General features: G+C 43.9%; 1 protein-coding gene and 1 long non-coding RNA gene across 2 annotated transcripts in view; one reads left to right on the forward strand and one right to left on the reverse strand.

The window, feature by feature from the left end:
• Positions 1 to 11738, reverse strand: part of ITGB1 (integrin subunit beta 1) — a 74933-nt gene extending 63195 nt beyond the window's left edge. Inside the window, exon 1 of the mRNA XM_084620898.1 lies at positions 11504 to 11738. Coding sequence (XP_084477024.1) covers positions 11504 to 11512 — 9 coding nt within the window. The 5' untranslated portion in view covers positions 11513 to 11738. The remainder of the gene's footprint in view (positions 1 to 11503) is intronic.
• A 318-nt stretch (positions 11739 to 12056) lies between these two features.
• Positions 12057 to 21742, forward strand: LOC311515806. Its single transcript, XR_014710236.1, has 3 exons — positions 12057 to 12118; positions 17778 to 17893; positions 20328 to 21742. It is a non-coding gene; the product is annotated as an uncharacterized lncRNA (long non-coding RNA).
• The last annotated feature ends 2204 nt before the right edge of the window (positions 21743 to 23946 follow it).

Here is a 23946-nt window from a genome sequence, read left to right on the forward strand (position 1 = left end):
GCAGTTCAAAAGCATGGCAGGCAGAGGTCATGGCAGTTATATCTAATTAAAATGCTAGTGATACAAATTCATTGAGTATTTTACTTGTGGGTTATGCCTAATCTCAACTGCAGCATCTGCATCCTCTGTTGCAAAAGCTGCTTTGGAAATTCACAAATGCAAAGTCCTTGCTATCCTAGTACCCAGATGACATAGCCAACCACTATATTAGAGAGAAAACAAGAGAAAGAAGCTCACTGCTATTGTCATCTTCCTCCAGTGTGTCCTGTCTTGTCTTACTCTGTAGTTTCCTTGGGGCTGGGATTATTACAAGAATATTGTCAGTCCTTATGTAATGCATGGCTAGAAAGGGTTAAACATCCTGCAAAATAAATAACCCACAGAAGACATGTGGGGAGATAATGTTTGTGTTTTTGTGTATTTACATATGTATGAGTAGGGTCGACAATGTAATCAACAATCCCTGTCTATGCTTGTATTCTGATGTAATTTAAATTAATTGTAAAGACCGGATATCAAGGTATTCATCTCTTTTTGAAATGTACTGTGAATGATGGAGGAAAAAGCAAATGGCCTTAGGTTAATTCCTATAGCTAAGTACAGGTGAGGGACCTCCTTCAAAGTCATCCTAATTACCTTTTGTTCTCTGAGGAATCCCAATTTATCAAAGAGGACATGAAATTGTATAAAAGATCCTTGGGTCCTGATTCTGTCATCTCAGATCTGCTTAGGCTTCATCAGGGGAAGTTTGAGTCGCAAGACTGAGGTCCCAGTTATGCTGGTACACCCTGAATATGATATTTGGACATTGGACTATGAACTATTTCTGAAAGAACTCTTTGCAATGACAAAGCTCACCATCTATGCTATGAATCTGAACCTCAATGAATTGAACTCATGTCTGTATGTATATTGATCTTTTAACCACACACTCTCTTTTCTTTTTTAATAAATTTTAATTTAGTTAATAAGAATTGGCTGTAGCGTGTATTTGGGCAACATCAGGAATATTCATTAACCTGGGAGGTAATGTGTTGAACCTTTGGGATTGGTAGAACCTTTTCTTTTATATGATGAAATAAGATTTTCAGAAATCATCATATTTGACGTGGGTACCTGGATAGAGGTCTGAGGCTGGATCACTTTAAGGAAACTGTGTGTTTGGACTTCTTCGTAACCAGTAAGGTAATAAAGAAGCTGTTTTATGCTGACTTGGTAAATCTAAGTATTGGAATATCCACCAGCTTTATGAGGTTTGGCAGCCCCATTCTTTGCAGTTCACCCTAATTGAGTGACCATAGCTGGCCCCCACTAGGACACTGGTCACAGTGGCGTAGTCGTGGTTGGATACAGATTACCACAGGTTAACTGGGTTTTTGGATCAGAACCACATGCTTGTCAAAATTTAATTTTGATATTGCAGAGTTTGAGGGTTAAAAATCAGTTACACCGAGTGGCGCAGGATCAAGATCCTGACAGAAGAAGCCTGGAAGAATTGTGCTCACAGAGGGGGTTGTCTTTTAAGAAAAAGACCCCAGAGCAGGAACTGAGAAATCTGTTAATTGCCAGTGATAAGGAAGCAGACCTAGCGAAAATGCTTGCAGTGAGAAACCAGAAGGTAGAACTTGAACAAAAGCAAAAAATAGTTGATATGGAAGGAGAAGCTGCTGAAAGAGAACGCCTGTGTTTTTAACATGAACAAAGAATGGCATATATTCGATTGCTAAGGCAAAAGTGGACAGACTTAAACTCCAACTCAAGAGAATAAAGAAACAGCAGGAACTGTATCATCCTGAAAAGCCAGCTTCTCTCAAACACAGAGATGGGGATAGAATCTATTCAGTTTGTAACAATGTTGGTATGTTGTTTGACTCTAAGCAGTTGCCTGTGTGTAACCAAATTTACCCCAACACTGCCGCCTTTTATGTAAATGCTTTTACTGTGAGCTCAGGTGAAGGTAACCCCATAACTTGTGCAGAGAATGTAAAAGTCAATGGTAAAAGCTGTTTAGGGCAAATTACAACTTCTAACATCACTCTTGTTAAAGCAGATCTTGTCAAAGAGGAAGATTTATTTGGTAAATGAAAGAGTGTGAATATTGTAATCCTCTGATGAAGTGGGTTTTAACCCACAAAAGCTTATGCCCAAATAAATTTGTTAGTCTCTAAGGTGCCACAAGTACTCCTCGTTCTTTTTGCTGATACAGACCAACACGGCTATCACTCTGAAATATGATTTTACTGTAAGTGTGCCTTTAGCCAGAATCCATCTTGAATGGAATGGTGTTAAACATGAAGTTATAGCTGATGTAAGGAAGTTATTCCCTAAGGATCTTTTGATTGGGGATGATGTTAAAGCTTTGTTCAGTCAGGTTGACATAAACCAGCACTCCCTTCCCACCTCCCATGGGGGCTGGCCCAGGCTGCAGCTGTGTCCCCCTGAACATTCTTCTGTGCCCTCCCCCAGGGGGCACACTCTACAGTTTGGGGACTTCTGGGTTAGAGCATAGTTTTAAGGTGTCTCTTGTGAACTAGAATATTTTTTAAAACTCAGGTTGGCTCCATCTATGGTAGCCAGCCCAACAGTTGGAACTGGATTTAGCCACAACCAAATTTTAACCATGCATAAGATGGAGGTTCCTCAGTTGAAACCCCCTATGTAGACAGGACAGTAAATGACAAAGTGGGCACAAAAGCCTTTGTAATTAAAAGCTGCTTCAAGACAGACAGCTGTAACAGATGTCCCCTGAGAAGCAAATTCCAAAATACATGCATACTCAAACAATTAAGACCTTCCTTACGTTGGAAATTAAGTCAATTCTAATAGTTACACTAACAGTGCATGCCCCTAGTGCTAGCAACAGTAAGTTCTAATGTAAGCCATTTTATCTCCAACTATACCAGCTCCAAGCAGCCTCGGTCATAAACATGCCAGTGGTTGACCTACTCAAATCCTCACTAATGCTAGAACAAGGATGGGAATATTCCACCAAAATTGCTAGCATCAATACAGCCCAAGACACTAAGTAAGCCAAGATGGCTGAGTCCTGTTTTGGTTTGTTTGTGTTTTTAAACACTGATCAGTGAGTGATATCCCCACCCAAGAAAAAGTAACACCAACATCCCTACTTGTTTTCCACACAGTGGTAGACTTGCCTTTGTGATATTCAATTACAGTAACTCACTTAAAGTCGTCCTGGTTAATGTTGTTACGTTGCTGATCGATTAGGGAACATGTTCGTTTAAAGTTGCGCAATGCTCCCTTATAGCGTTGTTTGGCAGCCGCCTGCTTTGTCCACTGCTTTCAGAAAGAGCAGCCCGTTGCAGATAGCTGGTGGGGGCTTGGAACCAGGGTGGACCAGCAGCCCCCCGTCAGCTCCCTGCTCCCCTAAGTTCCCTGTGTGGCAGCCGCCCAACAGGTTACCAATTGCCGGGCAGTTCAGCTATCCCTCCTCCCACTGCTATGTGCTGCTCCTGCCCTCTGCCTTGGAGCTGCCCCTGGGAGCCTCCTGGTTGCTGTGCGGGGAGGGAAGGGGGGAAGAGAGGTGCTAATGTCAGGGTGTCCCCCTCACCCAGGCTCCTGCCCCCCGCTCCTTTGCCCCATCTCCACAGAGCTGGGTGGGGGATGGGACGATGGGAGGGGGAACACCATATGACAGGGCTCAGGAGGGAGGTAGCTTGCTGGCAGCAGCTGCTGTCTCAACTTGCTGATCTACTTAAAAAGAGAGTGTACTTATAGTAGGGTCAGCATACTTAAAGGAGCAATGTGTCTCTCTCTCTCACACACACACGGTGTGTCTCTGTCTCTCTCTGCCATGCTGTCTTCCCTTCCTCCATTCGTGTGGTCTTGTAGAGTGTGAGGCTACATTAACAACAATGTCTTAACCCTTGAGGGCTCAGCCGAGTGCTAGTTCATCATTTAGCAGTAAGGCATTCCCTGGGAAATATCCCACCCTCTTCCACCTTCTGACTCCACCACCTCAACCAAGCTTCACAATCATCATTGCTGTGTACAGTATTAAATCGTCGGTTAAAACTTATACTCTGTGTGTGTGTGTATATATATATATATATATATACACACACATAAAAAACAGTCTTTTGTCTAGCAAAAAAAAATTCCCTGGAACTTAACTTCCCTTATTTACATTAGTTCTTATGGGGAAATTGGATTTGCTTAACATCGTTTTGCTTAAAGTAGCATTTTTCAGGAACATAACTACAACATTAAGCAAGGAGTTACTGCAGTGTATTCTGGATCACGTGGAGGCTATTTTTAAAATGATTAGACACTAGCTCCAGGACTGTTTGGTAAAATGAAAGGGCAAGTATTTAAAAATGCTGTGCTTAAGATGTTCTGCATTTGCTGACATTTTGCATATGCACATAAATTGCCTCCTTACACAATAATCAAGACATGGATAGATATTTAGCATACCTTTAATGAACCAAGACTAAATTTCCCCCTCATGCATGCAGCTTACACACTACTTGTCTACCATGACTAATGGAGTTGATCTAACATGCATCATACAATATTTATCTCAGGACCAGGACAACCTTGAACCAACTGCAGGAATAAAGTACCTCAGTTAACACCAAATCAAACTTGTATAAAACCAAACTTTGCAAATATTGTTCAATCCCTCTTTTGTTCAAAATTTTAATGGGACTATGTTCATATAGTAAGGACTTCAGAAAAGATGACTGACCTAGCCAAAAGATAGGCTAAAAATTATGAGTAACTTGCTGCAGGTTGAAAAAAAAAGAACAGCAAAACATGCAAAAAAGTCTTCTCTATTCTTTGGGCATCAGATAATGTCTCTACCTATTGCTTTACCCTAATTGAATCTGGTACAGACTAATTATCATCCCAGTGGTCTCTTTCTTAGCCTCACCCTTTCATCAATGAAAGAATACTTGTGTTACAACTTATCATACCACTGTCCATTGGGCACTTACTTCAGCCATCCCACCATCATGAGATTCTTCAAAGGTCTGGTCAATGCACCAGTTAAGAGAACCTGTCCTTATGTGGAATCTCAGTTTAGTGCTGTCAAAGTATGCAGATACACCACCTTTTGATCCTTTGGGAGAGTGCTCTTTATCTCACAATACTAAATACCATATTTTTAAGTCTTCATGGAAGAGTTAACTCAAGCTGCTACCCAGATGTTGCCCCTAACTCCACTTCCTCAATGCTCTGTGCAGGAAATTAGTAAGCTCTCTCTAGAGAAGAAGTCACAACTACTTATTTTAAAATCAAACTAAGTGAACCACAAAGCACCATGCACCAAACGTGAACCAGAAGGAAGACATGTACTCAAAGTAGCCTCCTGGTCTCCTCCTACTATTTTGGAAAGTGCTGGTACTGCATAAGGATTATGGTTTAGTTTACAAAAGGTGGTACACTTTTAAAAAGAAAAAGCAAGGCTACAAGTTAACCATGGCAGGTATCACAACAGATTAAGAACTAAAACTTAGAAAGAAAACGTTGTTGACCGTGCTTGAAACTCCACTTGCTGATCAGTGGCAAGCAGGAGGCTCTCTTTTAAGAGGGAATGAGATGACTAGGACATCAATTTCTACATGTTGTCACTTTCTTGGGTTTTCAGTTCTGTGCTTGCACTTCTGTCAGTTTTCCCTGACACCAGCAGAACAAAATTAAGATGTTGGTCAATTTCACTTCTTCTAGTCAGAACCCCATCAGAAGATTACTATATCTCACTGCTGCTCAGAAAACAAGCATCATCCAGTCAAGAGAATGAAACTACTCATATCGAAACAAATATACCCTATTCCTCTTCACAGCAGGCAGGGAGACTAGGGAAAAGTTGTAAGTAACTGACAACCATAAATATTTAGGAGGTTTCTGTAAAAAGGAGTAAACTCTCCCCCAGCTCTGAGTCACTGTGAAAGTTCCAAATTTATGAGTTTTCAGCATGGTACCTCACATCTTTTTGTAGAAGTTAAGCATTTTCACTTTCTCCATAACACTGGCTCCTCCAAACCCAGGTACAGGAGTCTCGGGCAAAGCAAAGTGGTTATGGATTTTTTTATTTTTAAGAAGAGGATAGTGTGTCATTGCGCTCCATATGTTTTATGGAAATATGCTTATGAGTGTGAATATGATGTAACTGGAATATAAAATGCCTCTTGTAAGGTATCATAACAAAGGTTATAAGCTACTGAATATATTCCTTCTAGTTGTATGCATGTAACATTCTTGTATCTTAAGCTAGAAATATGAAGCATAACTATGAAGTCCTATTGTAATTATGCAAAGTGTGGGCCATTAATGGTGGTTTGGAATCTTGATGGCTCCCATTGACTAGGACAACTGGTTGTAAATGGTTTATTGACCTGCACACCTTCCTGTGTACCTGTGGGCCAACTCAGGAAGAATGGAGACTAGGGGTCTTAAAGTGACATGTGACCATGTCACATGATGTTGGAATCCATCTTAATCCTTGTACTTTTCCATTGATGAGGCGGGGGTGGGGACAAGCACAGACAAAAGATTCCTGCCTTGTGCCGAAGCTATACAAGGGAGTGGAGCAGGACAAAGGGGGCTGCCAGTCATGAGAAAACCCCTGCTTACCACCTGAGATGTCTGCTGGATCTAACAAAGACTGTACCCGGGGAAAGGATTAGGCCCAGACTACGAAGAAGTCTAGTCTGCAAAAAAAACTTATTGGAACATCTTTGAGGGCAAGATATTACCTGTAATCAGTTTCTTAATGTATTAGGCTTAGACTTGCGTGTTTTGTTTTATTTTGCTTTGTGACTTACTTGGTTCTGGCTGTTATTACTTGAAACTACTTTTTATACTTAATAAAACCACTTTCGTTGATTAATAAACCCAGAGTAAGTGATTAATACCTGGGGGAGCAAACAGCTGTGTATCACTCTCTATCAGTGTTATAGAGGGCGGACAATTTATGAGTTTACCCTGCATAAGCTCTATACAGAGTAAAATGTATTTATTTGGGGTTTGAATCTCATTAAGAACTGGGTGTCTGGGTGCTGGAGATAACTGAAAATAGCTCAGCAGGTCACCTAAGTCTACAGCTTTGGGGACATGGACCAGACCCTGGGTCTGTGTTGCAGTAGATTAGTGTGTCTGGCTCAACAAGACAGGGTTCTGGAAGTCCCAAGATGGCAGGGAAAATGGGCTCACAGGTAATTTCAGCACATCAGGTGACAGTCCCAAGGGGGTCTCTGTGACCGAACCCGTCACAGCTAGCTAAGTAGTTGTGCAATATTCTATAGGAAAAGGATATAAATAACCCATCTCTCTAATGGTCCCTCAGTTCCTTTCATTTGAAGGGTCTAGTGCAAGAAACTATCAGTGTCAAAACCAGACTACACTCCTGTAGACTTTCCACTTTCTGCCAGACTGGTTCAAGCGTGATTTTCTCCTCCTGCCATGTGGATAAGAATGTCTGTGTAAATTGAAAGCTGGCTAACCTATCACATGAGTAATGATAAATAGGATGGAGACCCATCTATCAAACGTGAGGAACTGTTCCTGTTTATGTACCAGTTTTGCAATGTTTTGGACTTCTTATACAAACCAAACTCTCACAGAGCAAACATTTAATAGCTCACTTAATGGGGTTTCTGGTGCAACTGCACCTGAAAATGTCAGTTCTAGATATCATGTTATCAAAAAGATATTGACAGCTACAGAGTTGAGAAGAGCAATAAGTCTGATCATGCTGCTAGGAAGACTGAATTATTAGGAAAGATTTAAGAACTAAGTATGTACCACATAGCTTTTACTCAGCCAGGACATAGAAGGAAGGGTGACATAACGACTGTTTACAAATAATTGAAGAGTGTTCTTATTAAAGGTAATACAGGAATTATTTAGTGTAGTAAAGAGGAGTAAAACTAAGAGAAAAGTGATGAAACTGTGAATAAGAAGACTTATTCTGAACATCGGGAAAAGCTTCCAGACATTGAGGTGTATTCAGCTGCGGGATCATTTCCCAAGTGAAGTGATTGAAGCTCAATAAAGTGGGGCATTTAAAACTAGACTGAACAAAAACCTCAGGGAACAATCATTCACTGGGATACCTGAAGATGCATACATATTTCAGAAAATAACTTGCAGCCCTTTTCAACTGGATCTCAAAGCCTTTTACAAAGGTGAATACAAATTAACATTTTTACATTAGGTTAATGATGCAGAAGCAGAGCAACTTGCCCAGAATCATTACAGTCAGGAAGAGTTACTCATCTGGAGTATTGCGTACAGTTCTGGGTGCTACATTTCAGAAAAGATGTGGACAAATTGGAGAAAGGCCAGAGAAGAGCAAAGAACATGATTAGAGGCCTAGAAAATATGACCCATGGGGGAAGATTGAAAAAACTGGGTTTGTTTAGTCTGGAGAAGAGAAGACTGAGGGGGACATGATAACAGTTTTCAAGTACATAAAAGGTTGTTACAAGGAGGAGGGAGAATAACTGTTCTCCTTAACCTCTGAGGATAGGATAAGAAGCAGTGGGCTTTAATTGTGGCAAGGGCGGTTTAGGTTGGACATTAGGAAAAACTTCCCATCAGAATGGGTAAGCACTGAAATGAATTGCTTAGGGACGTTGTGGAATCTCAGATTTTTAAGAGCAGGGAAAAAGTCCCTTTTTTGTGCAAAAACTGTGGGAGCATCAATGACTTTTTGCATACAGCTCTTACCGGTGATGCTGTTGCAGTGATGTGCGAGTGAAGACACGTTCTTCCTGTTTACAGAGCTTTTAGCCTCCACAGGATATCCTACAGTACCTAGGTGATCACTCTGGCCAGCAGCTCTGCTGCTCTGATGCCAGGTAAACAGACATCCAGCCCTTCCCCCGTAAAGCCCCAGGAACTTTGAAACTCCCCTTCCTGTTTTCTCAGCAAATGCTCACTTATCTGGCCAGGTGACAATGCCTGCTCCACAGAGCAAAGGATCCTCTGCTTAGAGCAATGCTGAGCTACTGGAGCTGATCAGCGTTTGGGGAGAGGAGGCTGTGCAGGGACCCCGCCCCCACACCCACAAGACCTATCATCAAAATGTTGAGAGCTGCACTGTGGGATAGCTACCCTCAGTGCACTGCTCTCATCGGCTGCAATGGAAGTGCTGCAAAGGAAACACACTCTGACACCCGGGGGAGTGAGTACACAAACCAGTGCTTTTCTTTCACCGGTTCACTATCACCAGTGAAACTGACAGCGCACAAACTCTGCAAGTGTAGACATAGCAAAAAGTTAACAATGTGTCATCCTTAACTCACCTGGTCTTGGCTATCTATTGCTAGTTGCTCACTGTTTTCACAGGCTTTACTTATGGCTTTAGGCAGCCTTGCACAATGCTACTTAACCATTTGCCTGAGGTAAGTAATTTTTGTGTGTGACAGGAGAGTGAATCATCAGTTTTGTCATGAGTAGGGCGGATGTATAGACTGTGTCTTTGCTACCATGTCTTCACGAGTTTCAAAAGCTTATTTAAATTTAGATATTTCTGAATTTACTTGGTAGTGGCATTAGTCAAAGTACTTAAGGAAAATTACAAAATCCAAAACCTCAATCCCTCTCAAGTTTTCTCTGTTTTTTTTTAAACACAGAATAATTTCCTCTTGAATTTCTAATGCATCAACACCAGAGATGGCCTGGACCTATTTGTATTCCAGTAAAGCCCTAATCACACCAATACGTAAGCTGTTGCTTAATTTTAAACACATGAGCAGTCAGAATATCAGGGTTGGAAGGGACTTCAGGAGGTCATCTACTCCAACCCGCTGCTCAAAGTGGGACCAATCCTAACTAAATCATCCCAGCCAGGACTTTGTCAAGCTGGGCTTTAAAAACCTCTAAGGAAGGAGATTCCACCACCTCCCTAGGTAACCCGTTCCAGTGCTTCACCACCCTCCTAGTGAAAAAGTTTTTCCTAATATCCAACCTAAACCTCCCCCACTGCAACTAGTCCAGCTCACATAATGAATTACTCATGCACTTAAGCACTGGCATGAGCAGGGCCTTCCTGGCATACTAAGGGCAGATACGGTAGATGAAACGAACCATTCAGATTTTATTTTAAAAAAATGTTTAATGACCACTGGGTGGATTTTTTGTTAGACATTTCCCACCGAATTAGTCAAAAATTTGACATAATATATAGTAGCTCTACAGTGACTGAGGAAAAGTTTCCCCTCCCCCTTATTTGTCCCAGGCTATACTGAGGAAAGAATTAATACTTTCAAGACTACATTGCTTTCATACTGCTGCAGCTAGAGTATTTTTCCAAAAAACAAGGAATTCAACAGATTACATGCTGAGACCTAGCATTCATTCCCTGTTCTCTTTCAGACTGCAACAAGTTTATATGGCAGTTATAAAACCCTGAAAAACAATCACTTATGAGAGAAACAACAACAAATCCGTAACTATCAAGCAGTCAGAAGGTCACATCACCATGCAAAGTCACAATATCTATCACAATAAGTCACAATGTATTAAATCAGATTTAAATGTTAAACAAGTTTGCTTTCACTGATCTATTCAATACATGCAAGGAAATCATGTTACAATTTTTTAAAAAGCAATAGGGAACCTCATAGATCTGCAAACTCTTAAACTGAGTCACATATGATATTATTACTGTAGCTCTGTCCTTCCTCCCTCCCTCCCTGTTGTCCGTCGCCTTCCTGTCTAAAACCTTTTCGGGGAGGGGGTAAGGGCCTTGCCTTTTTACTGGTTTCTCTAATGCACCTTACGAACACGGTTGCTAGTACCCGAGTGAGTTAAGAAGTTCGCTAGTCGTGCCGGGCTGAACAAGGATTCATACTGCACATTCACAAAGCGCCTCCGGTCAGCCTCTAGACTCCCACCCCATTTCACAAATGCCACAGAAAAGCAGCACCTTTGGGGTGCGTACAGCACCCTCCACAAAGCAGGGAGCCGAGGAGATGAGGGGCGCTCCCATCCTTTAGGGCGGCACGGGGATAAAGCCGCTACCCTTATGGAAAGTGCCACGGGGTATTTGGCGGCCGCTCTGCACGGCCAGGCCCTTGGGCCGAGCCCCAAGGCGTTGAAGGGCTGGGCGGCAGGCGGACAAAGGGCCCGGGCATTTCACGGTCTGGCTTTAGGGCCGGGAGCCCTGGCCACGCTGACACTGACCGGGGCCCGTGGGGGGCAGCCCCGCCCCACAGGACGCCGGGGAGCCAGCGCTGGCACTGCCCTGAGGCGGCCGCGGCTGGCTCCCTGTCCTGCACGCCGCCCGCGGCCCCCCCGGGGGGGTCAGACCCAGCACCGCCGGGCAGCGCCCCACACTCCAGCCCTCGGGGAAGCGGCGGCCGGTGCCCTGCCCCGTCCCGCTGGGCACGGGGGTGGCCAGCCCCGTCCCGGGCAGCGGGTCACGCCGTCCTTGCCGCGCGGGCTGCCCGCGCAACGGGCCCGGGTTGGGCCGCGGACCGAAGGGGCGGAAACCCGCAGCGGCAGCGAGCGCGGCCCCCCAGCCCCGTACCTTGGCCATGGCGGGAGAAGGCGGCGGCAGAGGCGCGCTCGGGGCCCGGCTGGCTCAGGTCTGTCCCCGCGGGGGCCCCGGAGCGACTCTGGGCGCGGCGCAGCGGGAGCCCCTGGCGCTGTTCCCTGGGTGTCTCTGTGCCCGGCGCCGCTCGCTCGCTGGGAGCCCCGTGTGCGGGCCGCAGGGGGTGGGAATTGGGTCCGGGCCCAGCGGCCGCTCCTCCTTCGCCTCCGGAAGCGCATTCCTTCCCGCGGCCGTCAGGCCCGGCCCCTGGGCGGGGGAGCAGCTTGGCGGGGGTTCCTCGGGGGCCCGGAAACTGGGACTAGGGCCCCGGCCCGACTGACTCACCTACCCCTAGGGGCACCCCCAATCCCCAGTGTAGGGGACGTCCCCGCCCCATAACATTGTATCGCCAGGGCAAGTTACATGGGCGCTGCCCAAGTGTAAGAGACTCTTGCTCCCCCTCAAAGCTGCCGCAGTGTGTGTGTTGCTTTTAATTACAAGCCTGACGATCTTTGGTGGTGGGGTTTTATTTGTTTGTTTATTTATTTATAGGCCCCTCCACCTGGTTTCAAGTGATTGTATGAGACTCTCAGCTTTCAGCTAAAAGAAAAAGTAAGTGTCTAGCCTTCTGGGCTGTGGAGTAGGGTTGCCAGGTGTCCGGTTTTTGACTGGAACAGCCGGTCGAAAAGGGGCCTTGGCAGCTCTGGTTGGCCACAGCTGACAAGGCCACTAAAAGTCCAGTTGGCCACAGCAGAGCTAAGGCAGGCTCCCCCTCCCACACTCTGAACTGCTCATTTCTGGCCCCACCCCAGAGCCCCTACCCCCTCCCACATCCCTAACCCCCTCCAATACCCCCCATCCCCAAGCACCCTCCCGCTCTTCCTAGCTAGCAGCCACCTCAACTCAGTGGCTCTGCTCTCCACAAGCAGCAGTAGGCTGCTTGGGGAGGAGGGGTCAGATGGAGATGCTCCGAATTTACAGCTCTCTTCCCCCATAGTCCCTACCTAGGAGCCTCCACTTCAGCCCCTTTGAGCTCTCTAGGGTATGTCTACACTGCAATTAAATGCCCTGCTGCCCTGGCTTAGCAGACTGGGGCTGTAACATTACTGTGTAGACATTTTACAATAGTGTTTCAAATCTCTCCCTGGTGAGGTGAAGGGTATTTGAATCACACATTCCATCTCCCCTGCCCAGGTGCCAACTTTCCAAAGTGCCGGGGAGTGCTCAACCCTCAGCTCTGCCCCACACTCTGCCGCTTCCCCCAAGGCCTCACCTCTGCCCTGCCTCTTCCCACCCAGTTCTGCCCTCTCCTCTGAGCACATTGTGTCCTTGCTCCTCCCCCCAGCCTCCTGCACCCTGCGAAACAGCTGATTGCGGTGGGAGGTGCTGATCCGTTGGGCCTGCCAGCAGGTGGGAGGCACTAGGAGGTGGCAGGGAGCTAATGGGGAGCTGCTAGTGGATGCTCAGCACACACCATTTTTTCCCCATGGGTGCTCCAGCCCTGGAGCACCCATGAAGTCGGTACCTATGCCTGCTTGGGCCTTGTGGTGAAAATGAGCAAGGGTGGGGGAGAGTGAGCAATGGAAGGAGGGGGGATGGAGTGAGCAGGGGGCAGGGAAAGGGTGTTTGGTTTTCTGCAATTAGAAAGTTTGCAACCCTATGAGAGAAGTTTGAAAATGTGACCTGGCTGCACACCAAAGGCTCAAAACCTAGAAAATAAATGCAAAGAACACAAAATGTATTAATCTCATGATTTTTAAGGCCTGACACATGATTTTTTGAATACCTGCAGTTGGCATTATTGCTGTTAGTACAATCTGCCTAGGCTTCACATTGTCTTTGGAGTTTTTATCCTCCAGCTATTTGTCATCATTGTTTATCCCTGATCCAGTGCAGGTGCTCTCTCTGTACTCTCTCAACTCTCTCCCAAAGCTGTAAAACTGTGTTTGGCAAGACACTTCTCTCTGAAGTTTCTTTCCTTTCTCCTAAAGTTGGGCAATTTTTCTACATTGCATCTTAGTATATCAGATAATTTGAGGAACCGTCTTTCTCCACTTCCTTATAATTTCAGTAGAAAATGTTTATCTCAGGCTCTCCCTTGTAATGTTAATTTCAGTCACTAGTCAGAATTTGGACTGTGCTTTGTGTCTTCCATTTTCCACCTCTAATTTAAAGTCACTGATTATATATTTGGTGAGTCTCCCCTCTTTAGGCAATATGACACGGGGAGTACCCCAAATCCTGGGACACATTTTCCCAAGTTCCTGAAGCAGCAGCTGATAAATTGGATGCTGCTGGTTTCTGACTCATCACCATTTCTAGGCCCAATAATCCTGCTTTAAAGGTGAACAGCAAAGGTGAAAAAGAAAATGTATTTGTGCCCTTACCTTAGACTGATCCGTTATGATTTATAAAGATTGCCTTAAAGATTTTCCAAAAGTGAACTTTATTTTGAAGAGACAAGGTGATGAGTTAATATCTTTTACTGGATCATCATCAGCTGTTGGTGAGAGACAAGCTTTCAAGATTATATATAGCTCTTTCTTCAGGTCTGAGAAATGTACTCAGACTTGCAGCTTATCTACACTGGCAATTTCACACAGGGGTGTGAAAAACCACCCCCTGAGCGCAGCAAGTTTCAGCACTGTAAAGCACAAGTGTAGACAGTGCACCAGTGCTGGGAGCTACGCCCCTCATGGAGGTGGGTTTTTACAGCGCTTTAGCATTGCCAGTGTAGACTAGCCCTCAGAGTGCCAAGCTAAATGCAAGGTGGAACAGATTGTTTAGCATAAGTAGTTACTACACATTTCAAGGGACCATTCCTGGTGAAGTGTCCCATTAACACCTCTCCATTCATGGGAGGAGGGGGAAGGAAAAAAAGCTGGGGGGGAGGGGTTTAAGTGGAATATAGCTTGTTGCAATAAGCCATAAATCCAGTGTCTGTATTCCGTGCACGATTTTTAGTATCTAGCAAAGTTATGAATGTAAGTTCCTGGGTTTGTCATTTCAAGGTGTTGTGCAGGTTTCTTTTGAGGATGAGGACTAAGATGGGATTCTGAAGGAACTGACAGACTGAATCAGCAACATAGCTTAAAAAAACCAAGCAGGCAAACTCCAGATATGTATTGATTCCTTACATCTCAATAAAGCTCTATAATGTTGTTATCCTTCACCAACAATTGAACAGATCCTGCAATAACTTAATAAAAGGCAAAGGTCTTTTCTGGTTTAGGTGTTATAGATGGCTCCTTGCAGCTAAAACTTGATGCAGAAAGCTCTTAATTGGCTACCTTCTGGACTCCTAGCAGATATAGGTAGCTGTGAAAGAAATGCCAAATAGGAATTTGGTTGAGAGGTTTGAGGAGGTTGAGGCAATTGCAGATAACATTTTAGTGCTTGTTTACACTACCGCTTAAGTCAATGTAAGTTATGTTGCTCACGGGTGTGAAAAAGCCACCCCCTGAGCAAGGTTGGATATTAGGAAAAACTTTTTCACTAGGAGGGTGGTGAAACACTGGAATGCGTTACCTAGGGAGGTGGTAGAATCTCCTTCCTTAGAAGTTTTTAAGGTCAGGCTTGACAAAGCCCTGGCTGGGATGATTTAATTGGGGATTGGTCCTGCTTTGAGCAGGGGGTTGGACTAGATGACCTCCTGAGGTCCCTTCCAACCCTGATATTCTATGATTCTATGATTCTATGTATGCTGGCGGGAGACGCTCTCCTATTGACATAGCTTCCACCTCTAGTTGAGGTGGAGTAATTATGCTGACGGAAGAGTGCTCTCCTGTTGGCCTACAGCATCTTCACCATACACACTACAGTGGTCCAGCTGCATCGGTGCAGCTGAGCTGAAGTAGCGCAGTAGTGTAGACTAGCCCTTAATCTAAGGCCTTGTCTACACTGCCACTTTCAGCACTGCAATTTTCTTCGCTCGGGGGTGTGAAAAAACACCCCCCCCCCCGGGAGCAACGCAAATTTCAGCACTGTAAAGTGGCAGTGTAGATAGTGCTACAGCGCTGGGAGCTATTCCCCTTACGGAGGTGGTTTTATTGCAGCACTGGGAGAGCTCTCTACTACACAGCCACGGCAGCGCTTTAATGTCAGCTGTGTAGATATACCCTTTGGCCCGGGCTGCACGGGGGGGGGCGGGGGAGGCATGGTTTCGAACTAAGATTCGCGTAGCTGAAGTCAAAGTATCTTAGTTCAACTTACCTGGCTGTCCTCACGGCAGCGAGTCAACTGTGGCGGCTGCCCCATCAACTCCGCTTACTCCTCCTGCCGAGGTGGAGTACAGGCGTCGATTCGGGGATCAATCGATCACTATCCGCTGATCCGGCGGGTAATGAAGATGTAGCCTTAGTTTGGTTGTGTAGACTCCCTCAAAGAAGCTAATGCTGATCTCAATCATAGCCTGATTATGCTGCTCAACACAGCATACCAAGTGAGTCTAAAACTGAGTAAGAAAAAAGACACTGCACCTATCAGCTTTGCTGTATATTGGACACCTTCTAATGGTAGAGGGTTTAAAAATAGATCCTGAGAAGGTTGAAGTAATTTTGAGCATGTCCTGTCCACAAAATGTGGAAGACAGAGTTTTGTGGGGGATTTGTAAATTAACTGTCCAGGTTCTGCATAGCTCTACTTTTCACTAGTACAAGTAGGTGAATGATTGACATGGGATAGATTTAAGCAGCAGGCTGCAACTTTATTAAATATACTTTGGGGACTGGCACTACATTGTCCATTCCCAGCTGTCATGTACCAGGCATTTAATTAGTTCCAGTGCAGGTTACAGGGCTTTGGCCATGTATGAAACTACAGACTCTGTTCAGTTGTGCAACTTTTCCCCTGGCAGAGGCCAGAAGGCTGAGTGGGGAAAACTTCACTCTACAAAAACTTCAAGCTTCTCCTCCCACATAAGCACAAGGTCCACCTGTGCAGGAGTCTCATTTACCTCTGGGAGCTGGCCTTTTTAGCCTTTACCTGCACTGATGAGTCAGTAACTGTAACAGCATTATATGAACCTCAATTCCTAGTATTTCTAACCCACCTGTGCTTCCAGGAGGCTGTGAGGAAGGCAAGCAAACCCACTGGACTGCATGCCAATGGTGAATTGTGAGCGGGGTAGCTAGAAATGGGTTGGGTTGGGGAGAAGAGGCTGAGAACTGAATAGACTAGGGTATGTGTGTGTGTTAGAACTGATGCCTTTCATTGGACTACTAATTTTTAGTCAGGCTAATATGTTTTTATAGGAATTTTGCTGTTGTAAATATTTGTTGTTAGAAATCTTAATAAAGGGTTATTTAAAATAAACAATTTGATACCATGTTATAAGGTAAACAGCATGATCAAAATTTACTTATAGCATTATACGCATAAGAACATAAGAATGGCCATACTAGGTCAGACCAAAGGTCCATTTAGCTGTCTTCTGACAGTGGCCAATGCCAGGTGCTTCAGAGGGAATGAGCAGAACAGGTAATCGTCAAGTGATCCAACCCCTGGTACCCATTCCCAGCTTCTAACCAAAATTTCACAAGAATTGTAATGGGTCCAATAAAGTACTATTGAATTCAATTAAAATAGTTCTCCTGCCCCCTCTTTTCATTGGTATTTTTAATTGGAGGAATTGGTAATGATGCCTTGCATTTTGTGTCAGTTCTTTGTAATATATATTAAGTGTGCATAAACAGTTTAAGGAATATATTCTCAATCTGTAGAACGTACCAGGTCAACTGGAAATATTGGCAAAGCAGTACGTGTTCCAGTATATATTTATAATCTGTTCATTTAATAATATTTAATTTTTATGGATTAGATGCCATAGAGCCCCCTTTTAGCCAATAACCAAATTAAGGTAGAAATTCAGAGATCCTGTGAACAGATGATAATGGTGAGAACAAGAACAGATCTGAGTGTAGGTTAGCATCTTAGATACTCTCTTTAAAATATTTATGGCATCTTTTGAATATGGCATTGCTTAGTAGGCACATCTAGTTTAGTTAGCCATTAGAAATAGATTACTCCAGCTAACGACTGACCTAGCCACTGATTCGAACCTAACCCAGGGGTTCTGAAAATTTTTCATTCATGGACTACATTTTAATACAGAGAGTGTTTCATGGACCACCCATTTTCCCACTGATGACTGAGTAGACCATTTCTTCCTGTGTGTCACTATATAACACTCATGTGGCAATTACAGTAATTGCTTACATGAAGAGTAATTTTAGGAAAGTGTTCAATTCTTTAAAGCTATTCTTAAATGCAGTTTAACATCTGGCAATAAAAAGGAGGAGCCAGCACTGTGGACCGCCAGCAAGTACCCCATGGATCATCAATACTCTGTGGACCACAGTTTGAAAACCTCTGATCTAATCTCTTTGGGTAAGTCTACACAGCAAAGACAAACCCTCAGCTGGCCCTTGCCAGCCGACTTGGCTCACAGGACTCGGGCTACAAGGCTGCTTCATGACTGTGTAGACTTCTGGGCGCTCTGGGACCCTCCATGTCACAGGGTCCTAAAGCCCAGGCTCTAGCCTGAGCCAGGAAGTTTACACAGCAATGGAACAGCCCTGCCATGGTTTTTCCTTTGCTGCGGAGACACACTCTGTGTCTCGGTTTCATCTGTAAATGAGATAATTATACTTGCCTGCCTCACTAGGCTGTACTGAGGAATAATTAGTTAATATTTGCAAACTATTTTGAAGATGTAAAGTTCTATAAAGTATTATTAATAATAATTATATATATTACAATAGTGACTAGTGGTCCTAATAGAGATCCAGATCCCATTGTGCTAGGTACTGTACAAAAGTAAGAGACAGTTCCTGCCCTGAAGGGTTTACAGTCTAAATAGACAAGACAAAGAGCATGAGAGGAAGGAGAGAAGCCAAGTAACTTTCCCAATAACACTCAACAGGTCAGTGACAGAGACAGAAATAGAGCCCAGGTCTCTTGAGAGTCAGTCCAGTGCAAATCACTGGACCACACTGCCCCTATGGTATCAGCACTTCTTATTTTCCAATTCTATGATTTGGAGACTTCAAGTGACAGAGATCATGACATCAACAAGTAAGATGATCCAATGGTTTCTTATCCTCACTGTTAAAAAGGTGTGCCTATTTCTAGTCTGAACCTATCTAGCTTCAGATTCTAGCCATTAGATTTTGTTATGCCTTTGCCTGCTAAATTAAAGAGCCCTCTACTATCAGAAGTCTTCTCCCTCATATCATTCTTTTCTAAACCCTTTCCAATTTACCAAAATCCTTTGAAAGCGTGGAACCCAGAACTGAACACAGTAATGGCCTCACTAATGCTGTAGAAAGAGGTAATATCTCCTCACTTCTACTCAATAGTCCCTGACATATACATTGGCTTACACTGGGTCTCTTAGCTACAGTATCACACTGGCATCTTGTGTTTAGTTGGTTATTCCAAGTCATTTCTAGAGTAACTGTTTTCTAGTCAAACCTGTAAGTGTGACCTATATTTTTTTTTTTACCTAGATGTGTGACATTGCATTTGGTTATATTAAAACACATACTGTTCAAACAAACCCAACTTTCCAAGTGATCCAGATTGCTCTGTAGAACTAACTTATACTTGCGTATCATTCCACCAATTGTTATGCCCTCTGCAAACTTTACTAGCAATTATTTTGTATTTTCTTCCGGATTATTGTTAACAATATTGAATTATATTGAGCCAAGAACAGAACCTGTAGGGTCTCACAAGAAATATCCCCAATGGATGATGAGTCTGCATTTGCAATGTTTGAGATCCATCAATTAGTCAGTTTTTAATCCATTTACTATGAGCTACATTGACTTTTGTATAGGAGGGGTAGGCTCTGAGGGTCACAAAACACTCACTGAGGCCTTTGTATAGATTGCCCTTGACCCTAGGGAATCCACAGAGCTTGGGAACATGACCCAAAGCTCATTTGAAGAAGAGGTAAATATTACCCTCCCATAGAGTTTTTTTCCCCCCTGGATTCTTTTCTTCTGGATTTTACCATTGAGAGGGTGCTCCAGCTCTTAAACTTTAATATTATTTATTTTTGTGTGAAAAAAAAAAGGTTAAGCTTTTTTGAGGGGGAGATGGGTGGGGGAAGGGGTTTCTTTTGACCTGCTGAAGAATATGGAGGAAATAGGAAATTGGTCTCTGATTGGTCTGAGATAATCTGGGCAGAGGACAATTTTATGCTAATCAGTCCTTTTGCACACTGTGAGAGGAAGAGGAGGTATATACAGATGAGGTGATCACAGGCAAGAAGAGAAGTCAGGAAACAAGAAGGGGAGAGTCTAAAGGAAAGAAGTAGCACTTTCTGTCAGTGACAGACAAGAAGCCCTGCCTCCAGAAAACCCACTCAGTCATTTGGAATTAGGAGATCCTCCTGACCTAAATATGAAAATGACTACACACATTAAATATTGGGCAGGTCCCATTACTTTTAAAATAGTGACTCTTCCTTTGTCATTGGTGAGATACTGTCCTGCTTTGACATACACCTCTACCCCAATATAATGCTGTCCTCGGGAGCAAGTTACAGAGTTATTGGTGAAACTGCGTTATATCGAACTTGCTTTGATCCACCGGAGCGCACAGCCCCGCCCCCCCGGAGCGCTGCTTTTCCACGTTATATCCAAATTTGTGTTATATCGGGTCACGTTATATCGGGGTAGAGGTGTATTTCTGAAATAGCTGTACCCACCGTTATGCAGTGCCTCCCCTTTTTTACACACCTAATGTCGCTCTCCACACTCCAACACCTTAAAACGGTTTCTTCCTCTCTCTTTGTCTCTCTCTTTTTTTCTAGACTGTTACACAAAAACTTTTGGCAGAGCAGCTCATACTGAAGGAGATGATTGTACTAGGATTCCAATGATTCACAGCCAACTGCTCTCCTACTTTCAAAGGTCTATTACGGAATTTCCACCTAACAACATAGTTCTCATAGGGGTTTTTGTGTTCACTAGGATCTAAAGGCTGAAGTTAATGGTAGTTTTGCCTGAGTACAGATTTGTTCCATTATCTTTTCATCTCATTTCCATAAGAGGCTCTTCCATAGCAACTTCCTGTACAGTTATTCTGGCTGCATTCTGTGTTTTACACCAGGTGTTTCTTTTCCTCTCCATGCCAGCAGCGCTCATCATTTTATAGCTGGCATCTCTTTAGTTTGTAGCAGTACTTGCATATCCCACAGAACCACTCAAAACAAATATTCAATATCTTTTAAAAAACTAATGAGTTTACCTTTTGTACACACAATCACAACTTTTATTGCCAAATTATATTATCATTTATAAAAATCCAAATCCAAAACTCCATTCTGACGCCAGATAGGTTGAATGAACAGACCAGGACAAAAAGAATTGTTGTCAGTGAACTAATAACAATTAGAATGTTCAGGAATAATTCTGTGACGTTATTGACATGAACTGTGACCATATAAATCATTGTTGCAACCAGGGTCCTATGGTTGCACCAGGTCTTGTACATAGGAGGCCAAGTAAGGTGTCTATGGAAAGTTTGTAGTTTGCTGGTTATGATTATGCTGTCTGTATGTGTGTATATTTCTTGTGTTTGCAGTTATGAATATTGGCTATGTACTTGTATCTCAATGTGTTTGATTCTAAGTAGCCTCAGTGAAGTATTTGGTCAGCTTTTTGAGAAAGGACTTTTCTCAGTAAGTGCCCAATCAAGAAAAATCTAACTGACAATGGACTTTGGGAGACGCCAGTCCACACCTCAGCTTTTGTAGGAACGTTCAAACCAACGTGTAAACAGTGGCGTCGGCCTGCAAAAAGCTGAATCATGCGTAGACATGTGACTTGCCCAGGTGGCTACAAACTCCATCTTGTTGCTGTGACTTTGCACAAAAGGACAAAGGGGTTTCTGCCCACAAGAGAGGAAAATATAAAAGACCCTGGAAGCCTCACCATTTGGTCTTCAGCTGGCTTAAAAGATGGCCTCTTCACCCCAAAGAGATGCCTGAAAGAAACTGGAACAAAGGACAGTAACTACAGGGATGTGAGTGATTGCTGGACCCAGACTAGGTAGGAGTCCAGTCTGTGAAAGAAGCTTATTGGAATGTCTCTGGGGGTGAGATTTCATCTATAATCAGTTTCTTAATGTACTAGGCTTAGACTTGCGTGTTTTTGTTTTATTTTGCTTGGTAACTTACTTTGTTCTGTCTGTTATTACTTGGGACCACTTAAATCCTACTTTTTATATTTAATAAAATCACTTTTGCTTATTATTGAAACCAGAGTTAGTAATTAATACCTGGGGGAGCAAACAGCTGTGCATATCCCTCGATCAGTGTTATAGAGGGTAGACAATTTATGAGTTTACTCTGTATAAGCTTTATACATAGTAAAACGGATTTATTTGGGGTTTGGACCCCGTTGGGAACTGGGTATCTGGGTGCTGGAGACAGGAGCACTTCTTAAGCTGTTTTCAGTTAAGTTTGGGGGATGTGGTTCAGACCTGGGTCTGTGTTGCAGCAGGCTAGTTTGTCTGGCTCAACAAGCAGGGTACTGAAGAGCCAGGCTGTCAGGGAAAACAGGCTCAGAGGTAGTCTCAGCACATCAGCTGGCAGTCCCGAGGGGGTTTCTGTGACCCAACCTGTCACAAATTCCTCCAATAACTATGAAAGCAGGAGGCTGGTTAGTTCAAAGATTCCAACTGTGAAGGTATCCGGTACAGTCATTTGTTAGAAAAATGTAATGCAAATACTTGTTCTAAAATCAAAAGCTTACTTTAAATAGGACAACCACATTAAATGTCTGCATTTCTTAGCAGGTAGAAAGCATTTGGCCGACAGCCTTATGCCTCACAACATACTCAAGGTCTGTGGCTGTTTTGTGTAACCACACACTTCAGCTTTCATGCAGTAGCTGAAGTTTAGCTAAAACTAAAATTACCCTAGTAGACCATAGTCTGTTCTCAGACAAGTACGTGCTGAAGTAAATGAGAGTTTGGTGTCTCCTTGCCCAGCCAGTCCCAATTTCTCTGCCACACAAGCTCCTTCACCTCCAGTTCCTCTCAGTCCCAGACCTTCCCCAGTCCTAGTTTCCTCCCCTAGCTCCCAGCCTTCTTACCCAACTAGTTCAAGTATTCCCCTTACCCTGGCTCCCAATTCCTGGCTCCCCCTATGGATCCTTGATCTAATCTACTCCTTGTGGTCCTCCCACCCTCCAGGCTGGGCTGTTCCTCCTTCTTCATGCTGCTTGAGTTCCAGCAGGGGAAGCATTGAGAGCACAAGAGAGGCAGTCTCCTCAATATCAGGGTCATAGGTGCTAGGTTATATGGGCCCATGAGGCCTGGGCTCCACCAGTACACTGGACATGTGACCGAGACTGATGTTTGAGCTGTGGTACAACCAGAAGAGGGGGCCCAAGTTACCTGCCCAATCTCCCCAAATTTGAGTGATGGTGTGACCCTCGGTGCCAGGTATGATGGAGGTATGCCAGGTATTTTTCTCCTACCTTGGTCATTCTCCATACTCCAAAGTATAGGGGACTCCATCCATTACACCCCTCTGGGGGTTCTGCGCCATGCCCCTTGGGCTGCATCAAAACGGTTACAAACCTGGTATCTATTTCTCAGGGTATGTTTACACTATGGAGACTGTACTGGCATAGCTATGGTGATATAGCTATGCTGTATAACCCCATAGTGTAGCTGTAGCCTACACCAATGGAAGGGACTTTTCCATTGGTGCAGGAACATCAGACAATGGTAGCTAAGTTGATAGAAGCATTCTTCCATCTACATAGCTATGCATACCGGTGGATAGGTCAGCATAGCTAGGCTGAGGATGTGGTTTTTCACACTCTATACTGACAGCTGTGTCGTCCTAAATTAAATATGGACCAGGCCTCAGTACCTGTGACCGGTTCCACAGCAGGCCTCAGTAAATGGGAACAGGAGATAAAGGGAAAAATCCTGTTCAGCCCCTGCAACGTAGAGCTGGAGCAAGCTCAGTGCAGATGGAATCTTTGGAAAATTTAGCTGCCAAATTCTAATAGGTCTCTACTGAACATATTTGAACTGAGATTTTTTTCAAAGTCTTAGCACTTGGCCGAATTTGGGCATATTTTAATGGGAATAGCACAAATCACGCCCCTGTCACAAAGGCAGCCCTCCTACTAAATTTTGAGCCCCTGCTCCAAAGCATGGCGCTCCTAGAGCTTCTCAGTGAAACAGTTGTAAGAATTTTATAAAAGGACAAAACACAGTATTTTTCCCTAATCTTGTTCTAGGACAGGGGTCGGCAACCTTTCAGAAGTGGTGTGCCGAGTCTTCATTTATTCACTTTAATTTAAGGTTTCACATGCCAATGATACATTTTAACATTTTTTAGAAGGTCTCTCTATAAGTCTATGTATTATATAAATAAACTATTGTCTGTAAACAAGGTTTTCAAAATG

The sequence above is a fragment of the Lepidochelys olivacea genome (genome assembly GCF_965140295.1).
Source record: "Lepidochelys olivacea isolate rLepOli2 genome assembly, chromosome: 2".
Taxonomy (NCBI): domain Eukaryota; kingdom Metazoa; phylum Chordata; order Testudines; family Cheloniidae; genus Lepidochelys; species Lepidochelys olivacea.